This window comes from Acanthochromis polyacanthus, chromosome 1, assembly GCF_021347895.1.
Source record: "Acanthochromis polyacanthus isolate Apoly-LR-REF ecotype Palm Island chromosome 1, KAUST_Apoly_ChrSc, whole genome shotgun sequence".
In the NCBI taxonomy this organism is placed as follows: domain Eukaryota; kingdom Metazoa; phylum Chordata; class Actinopteri; family Pomacentridae; genus Acanthochromis; species Acanthochromis polyacanthus.
Genome location: NC_067113.1, coordinates 45,154,256 through 45,174,378, shown reverse-complemented (window position 1 = coordinate 45,174,378; position 20,123 = coordinate 45,154,256). Strand labels below are relative to the sequence as shown.

Genomic DNA, 20,123 nt, shown 5'->3' with positions numbered 1-20,123 from the left:
AAAAAGCCCTATGCAATATTAACGTTTTCCACAGTCAGATGAATCTGTGCAATATCTTGACATTTTACATATAGATGCATTTGTACTGTATCAGCAGTACTTATGTATGTTTCTACTGATGTCCCTATGCTTTTGCACTGTCCCTTTTGCTATGACACAGCAAATTTCCTCGATGTGGGATTATGAAAACTGATGTGGTCTCATAAAACACTTTAAATCCATATTTGTTTCCCATACTTTACACAACTGAAACTGTGTACATTTCCGAATACTGTCTTGTTGTCAGTGACTGAGGAACAGAAATGACATACTATGACAGTTTGGATTTTTCACCTTTAATACGAATCAGATATTTAAAATAAATGTTTTTTGAGTGTATCCACAATCAATTCCCTGGATGTATGGGATGTAAACTGACTTGTAATGTTGACTTCTTTCTTAACAATTTTCTAATTACTTTTCTAGTCTTAGTTGCTTACTTTACCCTAATTTAGTCCATCATCTCTATGGATGAGGCACATGTGTCTGCAGCACAGAAAGCTGCATTTTCAGTACCGCAGTTGCCGAATCACATTTCTCTGACCTTTGTTCTGAACTGGATGATTATGGGATGAGCATTTAATGAAGCAAGGACAACATTTCTGAATGAGATGAGCAACAATTCGTGTGACTGTTGACTGATTGGTTTAAACATTAAAACTGTTGTGATGTGTGCAGTTGAACAGCAAACCTTGCTAGAGTGTGAGTAACAAACTACAATAGACTCAAGGCATTGCAATAAACCTTAAACTATTTAATTTTGACAGAAAGTACAATTTGGGTGGAACAAACTTTTAAAACTACAACTTTTTTATTAACAAAGTACTGTTTACATTGGTATTTTGGGTGGAATAAATATTTCAAGTCAAACACCTAATTCAAATTTTTTGAAAAGCAATGGACCTATAAGTGCGGTTCTTTAAAACCGCGGCCTCTTGTGCTGCACGCACATCGTGCTGCTTTTACACATTTTCCCTCCACCATTATTCAGGCTTTTATTTTGAAAGCGGCAGCATCTCACTTGCGGATCTCGTCTTTATCCATTGATCCTGATGCAGCTCCTGCAACAGAAGCAGGAGGTCGAGACCCTCGATGGGGGAAGGGTGGGAGCGAAACTCAAAGTTGATTCCACTCCCACTCCCCCCAGTGCCCCCGTCAGCCTCTGTCTGCAGCACCACTCAATGGGTTTCACCTCTGAAAAGGCCCATTCACTGCGGCTTTAAGTGACTAGTCGTTTTTGTTGAGGTGGCTGCATCTTACAAACAGACCTAAACTGAGATTGCGTTTTCATTAGGTGTGGGAAAACCAGTGTAGTGAGCTGACATGGGGTTGAATTAATTGGTCTCTATAGGTGACAGTCAGCATCACAACTTGTATAAGCCTGTATGGATCACTATTATGTGGGATAACACAACTATTAAGTTAAAAGTGCAGGATGATAATGTATAAATGGTAAAATGAACCTTAAATCTGAATATATTTGGAGGAAGACAGTGATTCGTATGTGTTTGCATTAGAGGAGGCTCCATTTTCATTTTGGTTACTCCAAAAAGGTACATTTTCAACAGATACTGGCAAACAACTAAAATGTAGACACTTTTGGCTGGAATAAACCTTTAAACTTGTAAATGAGTGGTTACCAAGTATTATTTGGGTGGAATCAACCATTAAAACTATATTTCACTGGACAGAGAGTAGAAATTGGGTGGAATAAATTTTTAAAATCGAAAATCATTAGTTACAAAGTACTGTTTGGGGGAACAAACTTTTAAACTGTAAGTACTTCGGCAGAAAGTAGTATTTTGAGTGGAAAAATACTTAAAACTACAAGTTGGTAGTAAGAAGTACTCTTGGTGTGTAAAAATGAGACAAATGAGTATCTTGGGTTGAAAATCACAAGTCATACTCTTAAAGGTTTGTGTCACCCAATTATTATTTTAGAACTAATAAATACTTGGACAAAATGTAGTATTTGGGGGAATAAACCTTTTAAACTATAACTCTTTGTTGAAAAGCACCATTTGAGCAGAATAAAGACATACATTTAAAAGTGCCCGAACAGAAAGTAGTATTTTGGGTGAATAATAATCTACATTTGTAAAACTGTTTAAAAAAATTGAATGGGGGATGAAATTAACCTTTAAAACTATGAGTACTCGAACAGAAAATGTACTTCAGGTGGAATAAACTTTCAAAACCACAACTCAGCTTAAAAGGTATAATCCACCCAAATAGTGTCTTCATACGTAGACAGAAATGAGTATTTTGGGTGGAATAAACCTTTAAAACCAGAAACTGATAGAAGGGTGCGTTTGGGTGGAACAAACCTTTCAAAATCAAAAGTTGAACACTTATCATCCAATTCAGTAGGTGGCGCTATCGTGACAAACGAGGGTCCTCAAGATGTGGTCCTGAAACTGCAGCCGCCTCCACTGCAGACACACAATGCTGCAGACAGCAGCAGTTACTGAGTTACTCACCAGATGGAGCTAAAACCTGCCAACAACTATAGGCACTCTACCAACAACCAGCTGAAAAAATGCAAGAATAAGAGAACATGTGTTACAGAGAAAGCAACTGATCATCGACAAAACATTTTTTTTCAGTTTGAATTTTGTAATTTTCTTATTCAGACATGTAATAAACAAGTTCACACATTTTAAAACAAATGAGCATGGCAAAGCAAAAAAAAAAAACCTATATTAATAAGTGACACTAACACATTTTAAGTGTCTTTCCGTAATCGCCACAAATAGCAAACATTTGTCCCAACAGTTCTTCCCGAGTTCACACACCTAGTCCCAGCTAGAGTGGTGAACCTGAGAGAGTACGTCTCCGACACATTAAACAATACTAACAAACTAAGAGACATCGGCTGTCCCACAATATACCAAGACCGTAATATTATCATGCCATGACAGTTTTCAGGATGTGTGCTAAAATGTAAGTAAAAATCTCGACAATAACACTTGTATGATGGATAATACAACCACGTCAAAACATTGTAGTACAATATTTTAGAAATATCTATTTAATCTGTACTTATTCTACAGGTTTTTATAAGTTATTGTGTAGTAAGGTTGATCTATAGTTGTTCTGCTGGGAGTTTAGTATGCTCTAAAAGGTCTGCCATTTTTGCTACGTCAGTTTCTGAAGTCCATCACGCTGCGAGACGTCACCTATGCAGCTCGTAAAAGTGCGTGTCCAGAAGTCAACTCTGTTTCCGGGGCTGTATCCAAAGAGGCGGGTGCAGAGGAGTATCGGCACCCTTCGGTTTTCCGCTGAGACAACCGACAGGTGCAGCCCTGTCTGTGCAGCACAGATTAAAAAGGAAAATACTGGTGTCATTTATAACTGCAGCCTCGTTACCACTTTCCATATTTCCTCAGGCATTGTGCAATTTGTTTTTAAATGTCTGAAGCTTTGCTGTGGAAAAACCTGGCTCTTGTTCAAGACAATAAAAGCATGTCAAATATAATGTAATGGAATTATCATGAAGGACGGCAGTGATTAGTAATACTGTTTGTCTACTTCATGTAGTTGTAATGCGACAAATAAAGGTTGACCAAGACTGCAATGCATTACAAGTTTGAGTATATTTTAAAGCTCCATAAAGTGATTCTAAAAAAGCAGGGGGCAGAAAAGATTTGTGATATGTTGCTGGTTTAAGGTTAGTGTAGTGGCAATGTATGCATCGAGCACACATACACCAGTCAGTCACAACTTCAAAAAACAGTGACCGGTGAGGCAACAGTCAGTTCTTGAAGCTGGCGTGTTGGAAGCAGGTAAAGTTGGCCATATTGTGATGGTTGGACAACTGGGACAGAACATCCCCAAAACAGCAGGCCTTGTGGTGTTCCTGGTATGCAGTGGTTAGTTTACTCTAAGAATGGTTCAAGAAAGGACAACCAGTGAACCTGCAACGGTCACTGATGTGTGTAGGGAGTAAAGAACTGGACTATGGAGGTGGTAACAAGTGCAAAATGGGAAGAAGGCAAAATGGCAGAGGCAGTGTGATGTTCTGGGCAACATTCTGCTGGGAAACCTTGGGTTCTGGCACTGATGTCGATGTTTCTTTGACGCCACCCTAAACATTGTTGCAAACCATGTACACCCCTTCACTGCAAGGGTATTCCCTGACGGCAGCGGCCTCTTTCGGTGGGATGTTGCTTCCAGTCGCACTGCAAAAACTCTCCAGGAATGGTTTGAGAAACACGTCATGGGATTGACTTGACCTTCAAAATCACTCTGAAAATGTGCTGTAAAGTATGTATGATTTCATGGAGGTCCAAAATTACAATTTCCAGGACTGAAAGGATCTGATGCCAAGGTCTGATACCACCGGACATCTTTTGACATTTTGGGGAGTTCATACTGTGGCACAAGGTCGACCTATAAAATATTATTAAAGCGGTTTTAATGTTGTGGTTGATTGTTGTATACTAGCAGAAGCTTTACCTTAGATTGGTGCTTCTGGTCGAATTTTGTATCCATTCATCTACCTATGATTTGATTTGCATTTAGCTAGCATCAAACAGCATCAATCTTCTGTCATTTGGACAATGGGTGGTTGATGATGAGCTTAAAACCTACATACAGCTAACAATAATGCTCTGTAAAATCATTAATTAATGGGATTCTTCCTCAAAAGAAACAACTCAATACAAGTTCGGGATAGTTACTGCACAAAATAATCACAGCCAAATCTGCAAAGTAAATGAATGTATCTGCAACTTAGCCCACTGTGGCACAAACTCAACAAACGGTGACACCAGGATTTTCCTTTAAAATCACAACATGCTTTCCTGACAGGTGCCTGTACAGGAACATAACAGTCACATTTTCACTAACCAGTCTGCTCCGAACATTATGCAAAAGCACTCAAATGGTGCCTGGAGGAGTACAGTCGCTATGCTGTTCCAAAAACAGTCACTCTACAGCAGAGGCAGTCTGGGAGCAAAAGCTTAGAGTATCGAGATCAGGAGTGAAGGTTTGCTGTCAGGTTGCAGGTTCATTGCGGGGACACTGAGCAAACAGGTGGTTCAGGTTTATAGCACATAAAGATTCCAGACAGAGGCAGAAAATTCCACATGGGGGAAGAACAGGTCACTCTGCCGGCCACTGATGATAACGGTAAGAGTAGGGCTGCACATTTCACTCAACAAAAGTATTGCTGGAAAAAAAGATGATTCATGAAGACTTGGTGCATCTGGTGGAAATCATAAAGCAAGAGGATCCAGCACTCTGTCCAAAGTTTGTCCAAAACTCTGAAGAAGTTCCTCATGAGAATAAAGCTGTCTGAGTAAATATTCTAGCAGCGAGCTTTGGACATTGTGCAGCATCCTTTTGATTACACAAAAAAAATCCAATTCAAAATAATTAAAAGGTTTCTACAGAAAAAATGTGTTTAATATTGCTTTCTTAGTCCACTGCTGTGGAAAATCTTTCAACTGATTAAACTCGCCAAATCTGATTAGTCAAAATTCCTACTGAAACTGATATCTCCAAAAGAAAAAGCCAAAAATTACAAGTTTTTAGTCATTGTTGTGCAGCTCTAAAGTAGAGGCAGGATGCTCCACTAGTGACCTGTGGACTTGCAGATGTGATGTAGGTGGAGACCGGGCGAGGAGGTTTTCACTCAGTGGGACTCTCCATTGACCGAACTCCCCTCTCCTCGGGGTGAGGAGGAGCAGGAAAGGCCCTTCTCTGTGTTTTCTGAGCTGGAGCCGTTCTCTCTGTGGTGGTCGGCCGACGACGTGGAGCTGGAGGAAGTGGCCGAGGTGGACGAGGGCTTGGCCTTCTCCTTAAAGTCCGTTATGATGACTGTCAGATCCCCAACCGTCACCTCTAGGTGCTGGGCGCTGCTCCGGTCGATGTTTTTTAATCTGGGCCTGATGAGTGGACAGAAAAAAAAGTAAAAATGAAAAGATTTGAAGATTAGAGTTGGTTGTTTTCAGGATACAAAATAGGTTTGTAAAATCCTGCATGAGATTTTGAAGTAATCAGCCCTGTAGCTGCATCAAACAAATGTAAAATAATATCTTGAATTCAATTTACCCAAAGTGAAAAGCATCTTTTCATTGCAATGACACTGAAAATCTCCCTGCTGGTGCTTTGAAATATAGTTCTGGTGTTTCCCTCTCTTTCCACTTGAAGTGCTTTATGAAATATGACAGCCTAACTCCAGGTGGCAATACAAACAGCATCTATATTTCCTAGTGTTGTTTCATGCATCCCTGTAATATCCGATTCCTGTTGATCCCTCAACCTGGTGTCAGCTTGTTTACCTCATCTTCTTGTGACTGTTCTTCTTGAGCGCTGGCTCTCTGTCGCTCTTCTCCCTCTCTACTCGCTCCTTCTTTTCCTTTTTGGGCTGCGAGGGTAACACGAACTGCTGCGTTACCTGCTGCTGAGAGACGAGCTGGGAGACGGGACGAGGCTTCCTGATCGGCGGAGAGGAGGATTGGAGGGCGAAGAGAGACATAAAGAGGGAGAGGGAGAGTGTGGCAGATTAATGAGAGAGAAATCACAGTGAACACATGGCTTCTTGCTAGCGCACCACCGTAATCAAGAGCCAATAATCACTGCCAGTGCTGGTTAGGACGGTGCTGCTGAAGTGTTCTTAACACTGGCAGCAAGTGGCAACGCGTTCGGAGTGCATTCAGAATGAAACCCAGGATTCAGCCATCTGCGAGATATGCAATACACCTGTATGGGCTTGTTTTAGCACTCACAGGGTGAACACTGACAAGATAAGCTTTGTGTTGGTGAATGCAAAGCTGCAATAGGAAGTACAAGTGTGAATACGTAATGGGTGTGTATTAAGGGTGCAACAGTGGATGTTTTTGTCCCTTACAGCTCAGTTTGATATGAACTTACTGGCCGTCTAATACTGTGTATATGCTTGTGTTCAGTTACACATATAGGATGTGTTAACTCACATTACACACTGAGTTTGAGTTTTAATCAGTGTTCCTGTGCAGCCAGAGTCTGTACTGTGCTCACACTATATGGGTCAATTCATCAAACCCAAAGTCACTGTAGTCACTGACAATTCCGATTTTTAAACACAGCCGTGTTCTCTTCGCAAAGAGTGAAAGGCAGCATGGCTTTGAGCAGTTTTTAAGCTGAAATTGCTGGTTTTAACGGTTAATTTAAGTTCTTATGAACATAATGTGCTTGTTTTAAAGCTGCATTTGGCAAAACTCTGGGAAAACTGGACTAAGTATATGAACATATAATCACCACAATTTGAAAACACAGCCTTCTGCCTGCAACCCTCCCAAGCAGTTGAATACAGGCATATGCATGTGCTTCACACATGCACGCAACACTAACTTCACAATGTTCCTATAACCATGCCTTTTAGTCATTTATTTCAATCATATCAGCTGTGATTGTGATCCCAGAGCTGTTAAATAGCTTAAATTCTATGAAAACTACAGGATGGTCCTGTGTTCTCAGCATCATGCGGGCCTGTAAAGCCTTTATTCTAAAGATGGCAGCAGCTTGTTGGTACATGAGAAGAACGGCAAGCTTGGAATGCAACTTGAGGATGTTACAATTGCCAAGTTCTCTCCATCTCTGAAATGTTTCACTGATATTGACGTGTTTTATCGCATCTATTGACAGATTCTCTTTGACAAGGCTGTGCTCCCTTCTTGGGGGGGTTGTTTGCAGTGCAGGCTCCAGTTGCTAATGCTGGAATATCAACTTTTCCAACAAGACTCCAGGCATCTGAGGCATGCAAGCACATTTTTCATTTGTAAAACAGCCAGTATAATCTTCCCAGACCTGTGATTGGCTAAAGCCTCACATCATGGGTTCGATTTTCTAAAGCCTGAGGAGGTACAGAAGTCTAGTTTCCTCTCAGACCACCTGAAAAACATGTTGAAAGGTTTTTATAAAATTCACGCCCAACAACGGCAAAATGAATACTCTCTGTAAAGCCTAAACTGATTTTTTTATTTGTAAACAGCTCAGTGTTTTCTGATTGACTATATGCAGCATCTACATTAACATTTATAGCAAGAACTATGACCAGCTGGGCACTTCACATTATTTACATTTTTTCAAGAATTAATTTTTTTGATGGAGTTATGCATTCTGTCGAACCTAATCATAATTCTAAAACCGAGACAAATTGCAAACTATGAATTTTCAGCACCATTACACCCCTAGTACATGTCGTTTTCTGCTTGTATGCTTTTCCAAAACAAGGGGCTTGAGATCCATAAAACTAAGAACGGTGATGCTCTATAAACACAGAAAGGTGATGCCGGCCTTGACCTAAACGACAGTATGTCACCATTTTTATTAAACAGCACTCCCAAGATGTGTTCCTCTTTCCTCCCAAATTTGGAAAGTCCATTTTCCGAGTACTGCAGTCCATGTTCCATTTAACTCCCACTGGAGGGTGTAGACAGCCATAAATGGTGTCACCTGCCACTTCTTTACTCGACAAGCATTCAAGCCGATTGTCCCTCAATAGCTTCCGATCCAAGGTTACTGTCAGTTGTGTTTGTGGCTTGTGTTAGGGTATAATCATACTTGTCATTATGGCTATTTAAGAACTGGCTGCTATTGTTTTAGGGCTTGCAACAGAATAATTAACCTCTAGACTGTTCCTGATGACAGACAAAAAGCCTGATGACACAATCCCATACACAGGCTTCACAAACTGCTAAACATAGACCCGATATGCAATACAGTGGAACAGTTAACCAAATGTTCCTCCTCACAGTCACATCTTCATCCTTCATGAGTGTCTGCTGTCTCAAAAATGATGCATTATGCAACTGCTTTGGCAACAGTGAGCTGTGATCGAATTTCTGTGCAGGACTCCGTGTGTGAGTGTGTATGTGTGTTTTGGGGCTGGCAAGAGCTCTAGATGAGAGGCGAGTATGTTGAAAAGGCCATCTGTTGAAACAGTCTACACATCTAGTGCCTTATTTTGCATGCGCACACAGACACAGTTACATGTATGAATGCACCAAAGCGCACCACGGCATGCAGAAACTGAGCTAAAAGTTGCATGCAAATCAACAGCGGGTCTACGTGGAGATGTATGCATGCTTTAATAAACATATGCGTTCACCAGACGACACATCCCCTGAGGTGCATTTACGCACATGCACATGGCTGCATGTGTGCGTAAATGTGCCGCATGCAGACACACACACACGGCAATGAGCAGATGAAGCACGAGGGCATAATGAGAACACAGTGTTTTCTCAGGCCTGTTTAGCAATATTTGTAATTGGAGCTAAAAAATTAACACTGAAAACATGTTTCATAATTCAGCCAGTCTCGCTCTACCAGCTTTTTATGATTTTCACATTAGATCCTTTGAACAAAGGCCACTTGGATGTCAAAAACGGGTACCATCTCGGTACCTTGCGAAATATATCTCAGAATTTATGCTAAGCACCGTACTTAAGCTCATACTACAAACCTGTACCATAGCTTCAAGTGTTCTAACCTGTGTGTGAACCCTTTCAGAAGTATTGCAATTACAAAACATTGGTTCCCAGATGCTACATGAAAAATGCCCACTTTGCTGATGTAATTATAAAAGTGTAACACAGTACAAGTACACAGTGTGCTGAACTTAACAGAATCCATCCACAGAATTAGTTTGAGCACCTGGGACAAGTGTTGTGGCGCACTGAAACACATTTTTTGCCAAAATGAACCTTGGTGGCCTATTTAGTTTAATTTAGAGGCTTCTCCCTCATTTTCTAAGAGGGAATGCATGAAGGGAAGCTGCTGGCCTGCTGTCTTGTTCTAAGGGCAAAGCTGTTGTTTAACAATTCTGGGATGACCTAAATTGGGGCCCAGCTTCAAAGAGTATTTCCCAGAGACTTTTTTTCCCTGAGTTATCACTGCCTTCACAGTACTTGCAGTGATGCTAGCAAGGGTAGAGTGAAATGCAAATGGGTCTCTTGGCCTACATAACTGTCTGATAAGGAGGAGATGTAGAGATCCTCTAATATGTCTGTCTTGTCAGCAAGATGCTGCGGAACTGCTGACACCTTTTCAAATAAAGGCAGAGGCCTCTCAAAGTCCTCTGTTCTCAATTCGAGTAATTTGCTGCTCTCCTTGACATCATTTACCTCAATCCTCCTCTAAGTAACTTAGCAGTGTCTGGTGGTCTAAATCTAGTGAGACACAAAACGGCGACCAAAGAATCGACCATCCTGCCCTGAGGACAAACCGTAAGCTCCTTTTGGTTTGTGCTGGATGAATGTAGTTAAGGATATCATTGTTGGATTATTTACTGTAACAAATGAATTACTAATGTGTCATTAATGAAGCACATAAGTGCTAGTTATAGCTGTTAAAACTGAGGCTAAAAATGATCTTTTCCTGCAAACAGGGTCAACTATCAACATATTTTGTACACCCAATCTTCCTCCACGTATTACAGTGAAGTTGATTTTCACTAATAGAGCCAGCCCAATAACCTGGGGGCGAAAGAGGAGACAGACAACCTAATATTATGGAGAGACAAAGCAGCAGGTCTAAACAGAGCTGCCTCTGTTAACCCAATCAAATGGTGTTTATCTTAGCACTTAGGCTTTCACTACTGGCCTCCCTTTGGACGCTGAGTGTGTGTCTATTGATTCCAAAAAGAATTTCTGCGCCTAATGTAACGGCCTATTCTTTCTGACATTAATACTCCGTGTTGGAACAGTTGTTCCAGTCGATATTTGCTCCACTCACGGCGTCCATTCTACAACAGCTAATGGAGTCCCACACTGGGAAATTAGGACGTTACGAGGACGGCTTAAACACACAGAATTCTATTTCCTTGAAAGGGGAGAAAAAGGAAATAATGGATATTAATCACAATGCCTTTATTTTTTCAATTTGCAGAATGCCATCAGGAAAACATTTAAAGAGCATAACTGCTCTACACAGCCAATTTATTGGTTTATAATAAAGTCTCTTTTTTGCAGTCACTCACTCCTTTTTCACAGGTTTCCTTCCAGCTCAATTCTGCCTGAATTTCATTAACTATGATCATATGATCCTTGTTAAATTTCCACAGCATAAGAGCAAGACACCGCACCATCGTCCCTCTTACATTTGATTAAACTAAACGAGCATAATTCTCACTCACAACCGCACCAGCTCACAATTTTACAGTTTAATCGCAAGTTAAAGTCAAACGTGCCTCATCCTGCAGAACGTGGAGGCTAGAAAAACACAAATGCTGCCACTGCTCCCTCACAAACACACATTTCACTGACAGGGGAACTCTGGCTGACCCCTTCTCAAATATGTCATAAACACACACACATGCACACATGCACACATGTCGTCTATCGCTATCTCACTTCTCTGCCCATTTGCACTCCTCCTCCCTCCTTCTGATGCACCCGCTGACCTCAAGCTCTCCCTCTGTTGGCCTGTGCTTTGAAAAACAGATAAAAAATTTAACGTGCCAAGAGCTGCACAGTAAAATGTTCATATGTAACAGATTCGACAGACATTTAAATTACGAGGCTGTTACTTTGCTGCCGTGGTGGACAAACAGCTGATCCTCTGCACTGCTTGCTGTGACTCCACATCATTTAAATTTAGATTTTTCAACTCCATATTCTGTGATTTGGGGCTTCACAGTGGCTCGATGGTTAGCACTGTTGCCTTGCAGCTAGAAGGTCCCTGGTTTGCGTTCCGGCCTGGGATCTTTCTGCATGGAGTTTGCATGTTCTCCCTGTGCATGTGTGGGTTTTCCCTGGGTACTGCAGCTTCCTCCCACAGTCCAAAAATATGCTGATGTTAATTGGGGTTTCTAAATTGCACGTAGGTGTGAATGTGAGTGCACTTGTTTGTCTCTATGTGTAGCCCTGTGACAGACTGACGACCTGTCCAGGGTGTCCCCTGCCTTTGCCCTATCAGCTGGGACAGACCCCAGCCTCCCTGAAACCCTAATGACGATTAAGCGGTGTATAGAGAATGGATGGATGGATGACAGATTTGACACTGCAAGCATATGTTTGAACTATTTTTTGAGTTCATAGTTTTTCCTAAAATTATACTTAATAGTGTTATCATCTCCTAAATACAAAGGTTACATTTTCAGATGTTTGACCAGTTCAAAATACAAAGATATTCAGTTTGCTATCGTTACATAAAGACCAGTCTGACTCACAAAATGTAAGCTGTGAGTATCAGCCTGCCATTGGCCATGCATTTCACGCAGCTTTCTCCTCCCCTGCCACAGCCTGCATGTTTTCAAAATCCACTTCACTATGAAAAACGGCAACAACAACTTCCAGGCTACGTGTCAAACTAAAAATCTCAAGTTTTGCTAATGATTTGGATTGTGCAGTAACGCAGCCCTGCTAGATTTTTTTCAGTTAATTAGCCGGTTTGACCACAGTTCCCAGCATACAAATGTTCCACCAAAACAACTTATTTTGAGAAACCACGAAGCCACATCCTTTGCTCAGCTCCACTCAAAACGACTGGTTTAAAGAAATGCAAAAACTTACAATTTTTCCCCCTTCGACAGCAGAACAGTTCAGCCAGACCGTTCTTAAATGCAGAACGTGTTGGTTAAGCAAGACAACAGAATGACATAATTTACATACTGAATTATAATTTACAGTTGGAAAAAAATGGCCAGTTTTCAGCTTGTGACAGGACATTTGTGGTGTCGTTTAAGGTAACTATTTTCATTGACTTATTGTGTGAGGATTTGCTCGATTAATCATTTCTTCCCTTGAGGATTTTGATCAAACAAAACCCAAAGACACTTCGCTGCCTCTAAAGTAAGACAATAAAAGACAGAAATTTAAGAAATATATCTAAGAAACTGAAACCACAAAGCCAATGTTTTCAACCAACATATGCATGAACTGATTGCTATTTTATCTCCACACAAAAGAAAGAAACTGCTCAAATTTAGCCTGATTTGGGGCGAGATGTCCACAATTAAACTGAACTGTGACAGAGCATAAGGGTCTATACAGATAGGAGAGACTAATGTAGGTTCTGGAACACGTGTCTTGCTTTGAAATGCTTCACAGGATTCATGGTCTTGGAATTTCAGGGTTCAAAAGGGCCTCTCTAGTCATGACAGAACAGCTCTGGCAATTCATTCCGGCCATTTCCTTTTTAAAGTTGCACTGGTAAATGAGCGGCATCCAAATCATATCAGTACAGAATTCTGCAGATGTTTGGACTGCTTGCTATCATTTATCGGGTACATTGTGTGATGAGCAAACAGCCCACAGGACAGCTGATGGACTGCAAATAAGCACCAGAGCGTGCTGCTATAAACAAATCTCATCTCACTGTTCTGTGATGATTGTAAGATCATTGTGAAATAGCTTATTTTATGCCCTGTTGAACACCCTCAATCCATGTGTAGGTGTGTGTGAGCGGTGTGTGTGTGTGTGTGTGTCAGATTTTCTATCAGCAGGTTGTATGCTGCTCCTGGGAGCTCCTCCAACCCGATGATTAATGTCTTTCCCTGCCTGTACATTACACACACTGTGTCCGAGTGTGTGTGTGTCTGCGCGTGTTTGTGTAGAACGGAGAGACAGATGGCTCTCCATGTCCTGTGGTTTATGACACCTTCTCCAGCCCGCTAGCCACACTATGCTACATTCTCCCCTCACACAAAGCGCCTGCCTGCACAAACACAAACACGCATGCACACACGGAGCAGTATGTCACGCATCAGTGTCGCTGCAGTAATTACAGGCTTATCACGTAGCCATAATCTTGAGCCACAGTGACGTGATAACAGCCAGCTCCATTGTCCGTGGTGTGCGCTCAGTGTTCATATGCTATGTGCACGTTAATACCAGTAACCCACACAAACTGAGCCAACTGTGTCGCTTATTAGAGGATGCAATCATTTAAAGGGGATGACAAGACATTGATTACCGATCTGTAGTCTGCTTGACATGCGTGCAACCAATCAAAAATCACAATTTGCATCAATCACTATTGCTGCAGCTCAGTTTTTTCTATGAATACCAGCTTGTAGTTACCTGTTCTGATGATCTCACCTGACACAATCGCCCTAGTATTTTTTCTAAATCAAAAAACACACACAGCAAGGACGCCTTGATGCGTTTCGTAAGACTTTCCTGAGAAGACGTGACTCAAAGTTACACACCAAAGGTGTCGCAGAGCAATGACAACCCAGCTACTTCATTATCAGCAACTTAAAGGGAGGTGTTGCTCTCTATTAGCTGCAGCTGTTTTGTGTAATCAGAGTGGGAAATGCATGATGGAAATGACAATAGTGGCCAAATGGGGGTAAACACTGGTTGTGTGGTTCTTTCTCTTCACACTTTGGCAGCTTAAAGAACCAGTCTGCTTCTGATATGAAGAAACAAAAAGACTTTACAACATGGAGACCTTAAGCTACCTCGCACGCTAATATATGCTTAATGGAGACATAATGATTGGGTATCTGGTTTTATCGCCTAACTCTTCAATAAAGTATTCAACTCTTGCAAGTATAAATATGCACCCAGGCGAAGAAATAATATATAAATAAAAGCTAATTCACATTTTGTTCTGTGCATTTCAAATAGATACATTTTTCCTCAGGAAGCACTTTTTATGTATAATTTATACATTTAAAATTATTATTCCATTGCAGTTGCGCTCATTTTTATCCATGCAGCTGTTTTGCAAGATAAATAACATTTTAATTCCTTTTTGCATTCAAAAGTGATTTTGACCCAACATCCACTGTGCGCAACTCTCAGGACTTGTGACTCACAATCCCTGTTTTATATAACCAGACAGGCCCAGCGGGTTGATCATTATCTTATGTTTATAATGGATATCGGCTGAGAGTAATCACCGGCTAGATGCACGGAGTTTTGTGCAGATGTGTCAAAAATGTCATAACCAATATCTGCAGCAGAATACTGTTTTTATTTCTTTAAGTGAAGCTGAAATAATGTGTTGAGCAGTTGGATACAGAAAATTGTGTTTTCTTTCTTCTGCATCATTGTAAACTCTGTATTTAGGGTTCTGGAGTGTTTGTGAGACAAAACAAGACATTTGAAGGTTGAACTTTCTGAAACTGATGGGCATTTTTCATAGTTGTTTCCTGAAATAAATGGTCCATGAAGAAATTAACTGTTAGACTAATAGCTAGCATGCATATTATCTTGCATTTTCACTGTTCTTTCGTTGTGTTTTTCAAATGTATCTTTACGCTACAACATGCTAGATCCCTCCAGGAAAAATTCTAAACTAGTCATACCGAAAGCTACATTTTTACACCGGGCCAACCGATTGCAGCTGAGCCAACTGTACAATTACAGCCCAGTTTCTACTGTGTGGACTGCACATGAACTGTGAGGGTGAGCTTTTGCGGAGGATGATAAAACAACATCTAAACAGCCGAATGCTGACAGGTTCCCAGCCAGCCAGAATGGCTTGTGCTTGTTTAGGTGGAGCTGACGAAGCCAGCACATCAGTCATCCTGTCACAGAGAGACGCCCTGGGTTAAGTTCAATCCCTGAGCAGAGATACAGAGGGAGATGCAGAAAGGGAGAGACAGAAAGAAGGCAAACACCAATCTTTCAGAGATAAAGGTAGAGCGAGGATGAACACAAACAAGCGAGAACTAATAGGAACATGATCGAGCTCACTGTCCTGACCTGCAGAAATATAATGCTGCCAAACAGGCTTCTGAACGCCGAGCGTTTCCCTGGTGGGTCTGACTTGTCAGAGCTCAGCTCAGTGAACAGATGCAGGTGGTTCAGACACCAGAGAAGGTCACACACTGCTCTATTATACTCAGTACAATTTGGCTAAGCACTATGTTTAGGTTCAACAGCTGTCAGCAGCACTTCACGACATGATTTTAAGCTTCTACTCCAAACACTCTGAAACATGTCTCACCATTCATTGTATACTTAAGGCATTAAGATGACACTCTAATCCAGGACAAGTCCTAATGGGTGCACTGGGAGACCTTTAGTGCCTTGCTTAAGGCTGAGTATTTAAGCTAATGTAGGAATCAAACGCATGACCTTGCACTTCACTTATCAAACATCCTCTACACAGTGACTTTTATCATCTATCACGCCTGTTTTCAAAGGCTGGGACTGAGCCCAAAGAGTTGCAGGAAGATAAAATGTCTCTCCCACTTTTCTCCGCAAAGTCTTAAAGTAATGAGACTGCATGATGTGCTGTGATCCCAAAGCTCCTCGAAGACTGCTTTAATTAAATACTTTAAGCTAGCAGCACGCAGTAGAAGAGCAACCTTATTTTTCCATATTAATCTGCGTAAATGACTGCATCAGGTTTGCAGCAAGACAGTTTTTTTTTCTAGAAATGGCGACATAGAGAGAATATTAAAACGAAGCTTTCAGTTTGTGCTTTACAAACACAGGTCCCACTTTTGTTTCTTCAAACTTGACTTCCTAGAAATACCATTTCCCGAGCTGCTGACAGAATTTGTAGAACATCAGCCGGTTCCCACTTTGTCAAACTGTCTCGCGCTTCCATTTACTCTACCTCCTCCGATAAGCGACTCCAATTCTGCTGATGTATCCCTGTCTGCAGTCAAACTCACCGCCTCAACAGCGGGCTTTCAATCAGCCTGCCGGCTTTGGGCCTCCGCAGTAGATCATCTCTCCACGTCAGGCCGTGAGATCCGCTAAAGCTTGCCTTCATAAAACATTTATCTTTATCTGCTTGACGGCTATCTACATGCAAAGACTCCTCACCCTAAATTATTTCTCTACCTCATTCTAAAATGTTCTCCAGTGCTTGCCAAAAAAGACACAGATCCTCCCGGGCCAAGTGACATTTTATGTGCTAAGTTACTGCTCTTAAAGTATGATAAGCTGATTTAAGCCACTTCCACAGAGCCCACGTCGGCTGTGACCTTCAGGCTGCTGGACACTTCCTCTCCCCACTGGACGCTCCATCCCCACGTGAAACATTAATTCATTACTGCACAGCAATAGCTCAGTCATGCTTGTTTAGCAACCAGTGAGGGAATTTGCTGTGCGCCGCATTTATATTCTGCATGTTGTTTGCCCTTTAGCACCTTCGGCTTGCTCGCTGAGAAATCCACTTGTCTGTTGTGTTTGGTCATTAACAGCTGCGACCACCTGTGTGGCCATTTTGCTGCAGTGTTAGTCCATGTTTTGGTTCACGTGTGGCCTTCTGCGAGAAAACGCACTTCTGCGGCACTGCAGTTAGGACAGCAGAAGGTTATTAACATTAAGTAAGACCTTTACATGGACACTTTCTAAATTTGTCTCAGAGTATCAGGGGACAAGTGAGGAATTTTCTCTCTTGTGTCCCGGCCAACTTCTCCCAGGAAAAAAAAAAAAAAAAAGACGTCCAGATGGGGAAGACAAAGGATGCTACTGCTTTTGGTGACATGAGGATTCAGACAGGTTCTTGGCAAAGCTGCACGCCGCTTGTTTTTACAGAAACACACTAAAGTGTCCTCAACAATCAACGCTCGGCTAAAATAAGCTGGACCCAGTGATAAAAGCACGCCTGCTCCTCAATCTCTCTGCGAGCACCCGCCGCGCACTTGAGTGTGATTATGCCCGTGTGTTTGTGTGCGCGTTTGTGTACAAATATGTATGCAGTCATGTGTAAAATTTGCATGTTGAGTGCATCTGTATGTGTGTGTGTGTGTGTGTGCGTCTGATGACAGCAGGCTGATTAAGCTGTTGCATAGTAATGAGCTATGGCTGTCTGTCTGGCAGCTGCTCTGACAACCTCTTTTCACAACTAGCCCTCCCACACACACACAGACACACACACAAAGAAACAAACACAAGTGCACAAAAAAGCACCACAATTCTGCAAAAGCATCAAAGCCGACAACTGCACTGATCCATTGTTGGTGTGGTTGAATCAAAAAGTTAATGCAGATAATTGGCTTTAAAGATGGAGATCTTGCAACAACAACACACGCTGTTTCCTACAGGCAGCTACACTTCCTCTCCGTCGCCCCCTTTTTTTCTTTTTGTTGTGTTTTCCTCCTGATAATGACTGCCACTCAGGAATAACAGTCATTTCCTGCCTCAAATCACTGATGTCAGGGGAAATATCAGCCACAGGCACAGAGGACGTGCAGTGTGCTTTAGTGTGTGTGTGTGTGTGTGTGTGTGTGTGTGCCCACCTTCCTGCTGTGTATTTGTATGCTTGAGTACCTGTATTCGAGGTCATGTGCATAGCTATAAGAGGCATCGAGCTCCCAGTGCTGCCCCTGTCTCTTACAAATATCTCCGGGGCAACCAGATGGATGTTTAAAAAGGGAGCCATCCCTCTTCCTCATTTCACTGAGGTCACTGTCAACATCAAGAACATGGAGACTAACGCACTGCTTAGAGGATGCAGATAAAATGCAGAAAACTAAAAGTAGTGTGTTTGCTTACTGTCTGACTTGTGTACAAGAAGGTGACAAATAAACAAACATCTTAATCCATTTTCAAATGAAAGAAAAAGGGGGGTGATAGTGAGTCTAACCCCCCATTTTTCGAGTCCAAAAAAGCCACCAAAAGCTAAATGTAAATCCATTTCCTTACCTTGTTGATGTCCCCTTCCTGACATCACACATCATGCACTTAAAAGCCTCCGCTGTGTTCTTGTACGTGCACACGCTGCAGTCCCAAAACCCCTCGTCGGAGGAGGGCTTCAGTTGACGCTTCGGCCTTTTAAATTAACAATAAAAAAGACATTAAACGTGAAAACAAAACATTAAAAAGAAGAGAATTAGATTTTAGAAATGAGAAAAGAGGAGGAAAGAGGGGGAAGAGCGAGTTCAGCTCTCGAATGCTATCGATAGCAAACATCTGGGTGAAGCCTACAGGATTTAGGAAATCATCTGCAAGCGCGCGCTGATCCGACACTGTAATTGGCGATGAGATTTTAACACCGACGCGCGCGCACAAACCCCCCTCTCTCCCACGCGCACACATACAAATACACACACACACACACACATATATACATAGAGAGCGAGAGAGAGGGAGAGACCGTGGAGAATTTTTTTCTCTCCCCCCGCCGAGCGCTCGCCGATGTCCGCTCCCCTCCTCCTCCTCCTTTCCTTCTTCTTCTTCCCCCTTTTAAAAGCGACAATATTTCGCACCTACATCCGGCCCTTACCTTGTGGGACTCCTCTTGTCGCCCATGCCAGACCGGGGTTTATCTGGAGGTGCTGCGACGAGCAGAAGTCTGGCTATTTTCAAATAATTTCAGCAGAGACGCGATGCGCCTGTGCCGCTCGGCTTCCAGCTGTCGTGGAAACTCCGCTTGGGAAATGGTCACGTGGCTCGTCCGCGACCAATCAGAGGACGGGTTACTTCCCGAGGCTGACATTCCTCTTGATGAATCAATGCCGCTTTCACGGACACTCTGTAAAACTACGACTGCGTTCAGAAACTGAACAGCCAGATCAGTAGGCTATCACGACAAATACGACTTGGTTGTACCTTTGTCTTCTTCTAAATCAATGAATCAATCAACCAGACTTTATTTATGCGACACTTGTTATATAAATGAAATGTACCACAATAAAATACAAAGATTACCACGCAAACATGTTATAAATCACTCAAGAACACAAAGATTGAGGAACTGAGGATGAGATAAGATGAACAAATAATAAAATAAAATATATCTAAAAATAAAATATCGTCCAAATTAATTTAAAAACTGTTAAACTGTAAAATAAAATACAAAGTGTAGTAATAAGCCATCCACTGAATAGATTAAAATATGTAAATAAGTGAATAAATACAGAAATAATCATAAAAATAAATAACTACTCAATCAAAATCCAGACAGAAAGGGTAGCTCTTTGGTTTAAAATATGACATACAGTCATTTTTAGACACAGGTTTCTCCTCTTATGAGTTACTGATTTCAGTAACTGGCACAATCTGGAATTAAAAATCACATCTAACGTTAAAGAAAGCATAGATAATTAATTTCAAGGCATCATTTAATGCAACGAATCGATTTTTTTTATGCTATTTTCCTGGGGCAGTTATCACTCATCCTGGTTATGAACTATATACTGTAATTTCCGACAGCACTTGAACGTATCAAAACCCACAGTA

General features: G+C 41.6%; 1 protein-coding gene across 1 annotated transcript; it reads right to left on the bottom strand.

Annotated features, from left to right (window-relative positions):
- Positions 1 to 772: 772 nt before the first annotated feature.
- On the bottom strand, positions 773 to 19,333 carry yaf2 (YY1 associated factor 2). The gene is made up of 4 exons (XM_022222594.2): positions 19,168 to 19,333; positions 18,588 to 18,713; positions 6,327 to 6,482; positions 773 to 5,930 (listed from the first exon to the last, which is right to left on the bottom strand). The coding sequence occupies exons 1-4, from the start codon at positions 19,191 to 19,193 to the stop codon at positions 5,678 to 5,680; spliced, it is 561 nt and encodes a 186-aa protein (XP_022078286.1). The 5' UTR covers positions 19,194 to 19,333; the 3' UTR covers positions 773 to 5,677.
- Between the last annotated feature and the right edge of the window lie 790 nt (positions 19,334 to 20,123).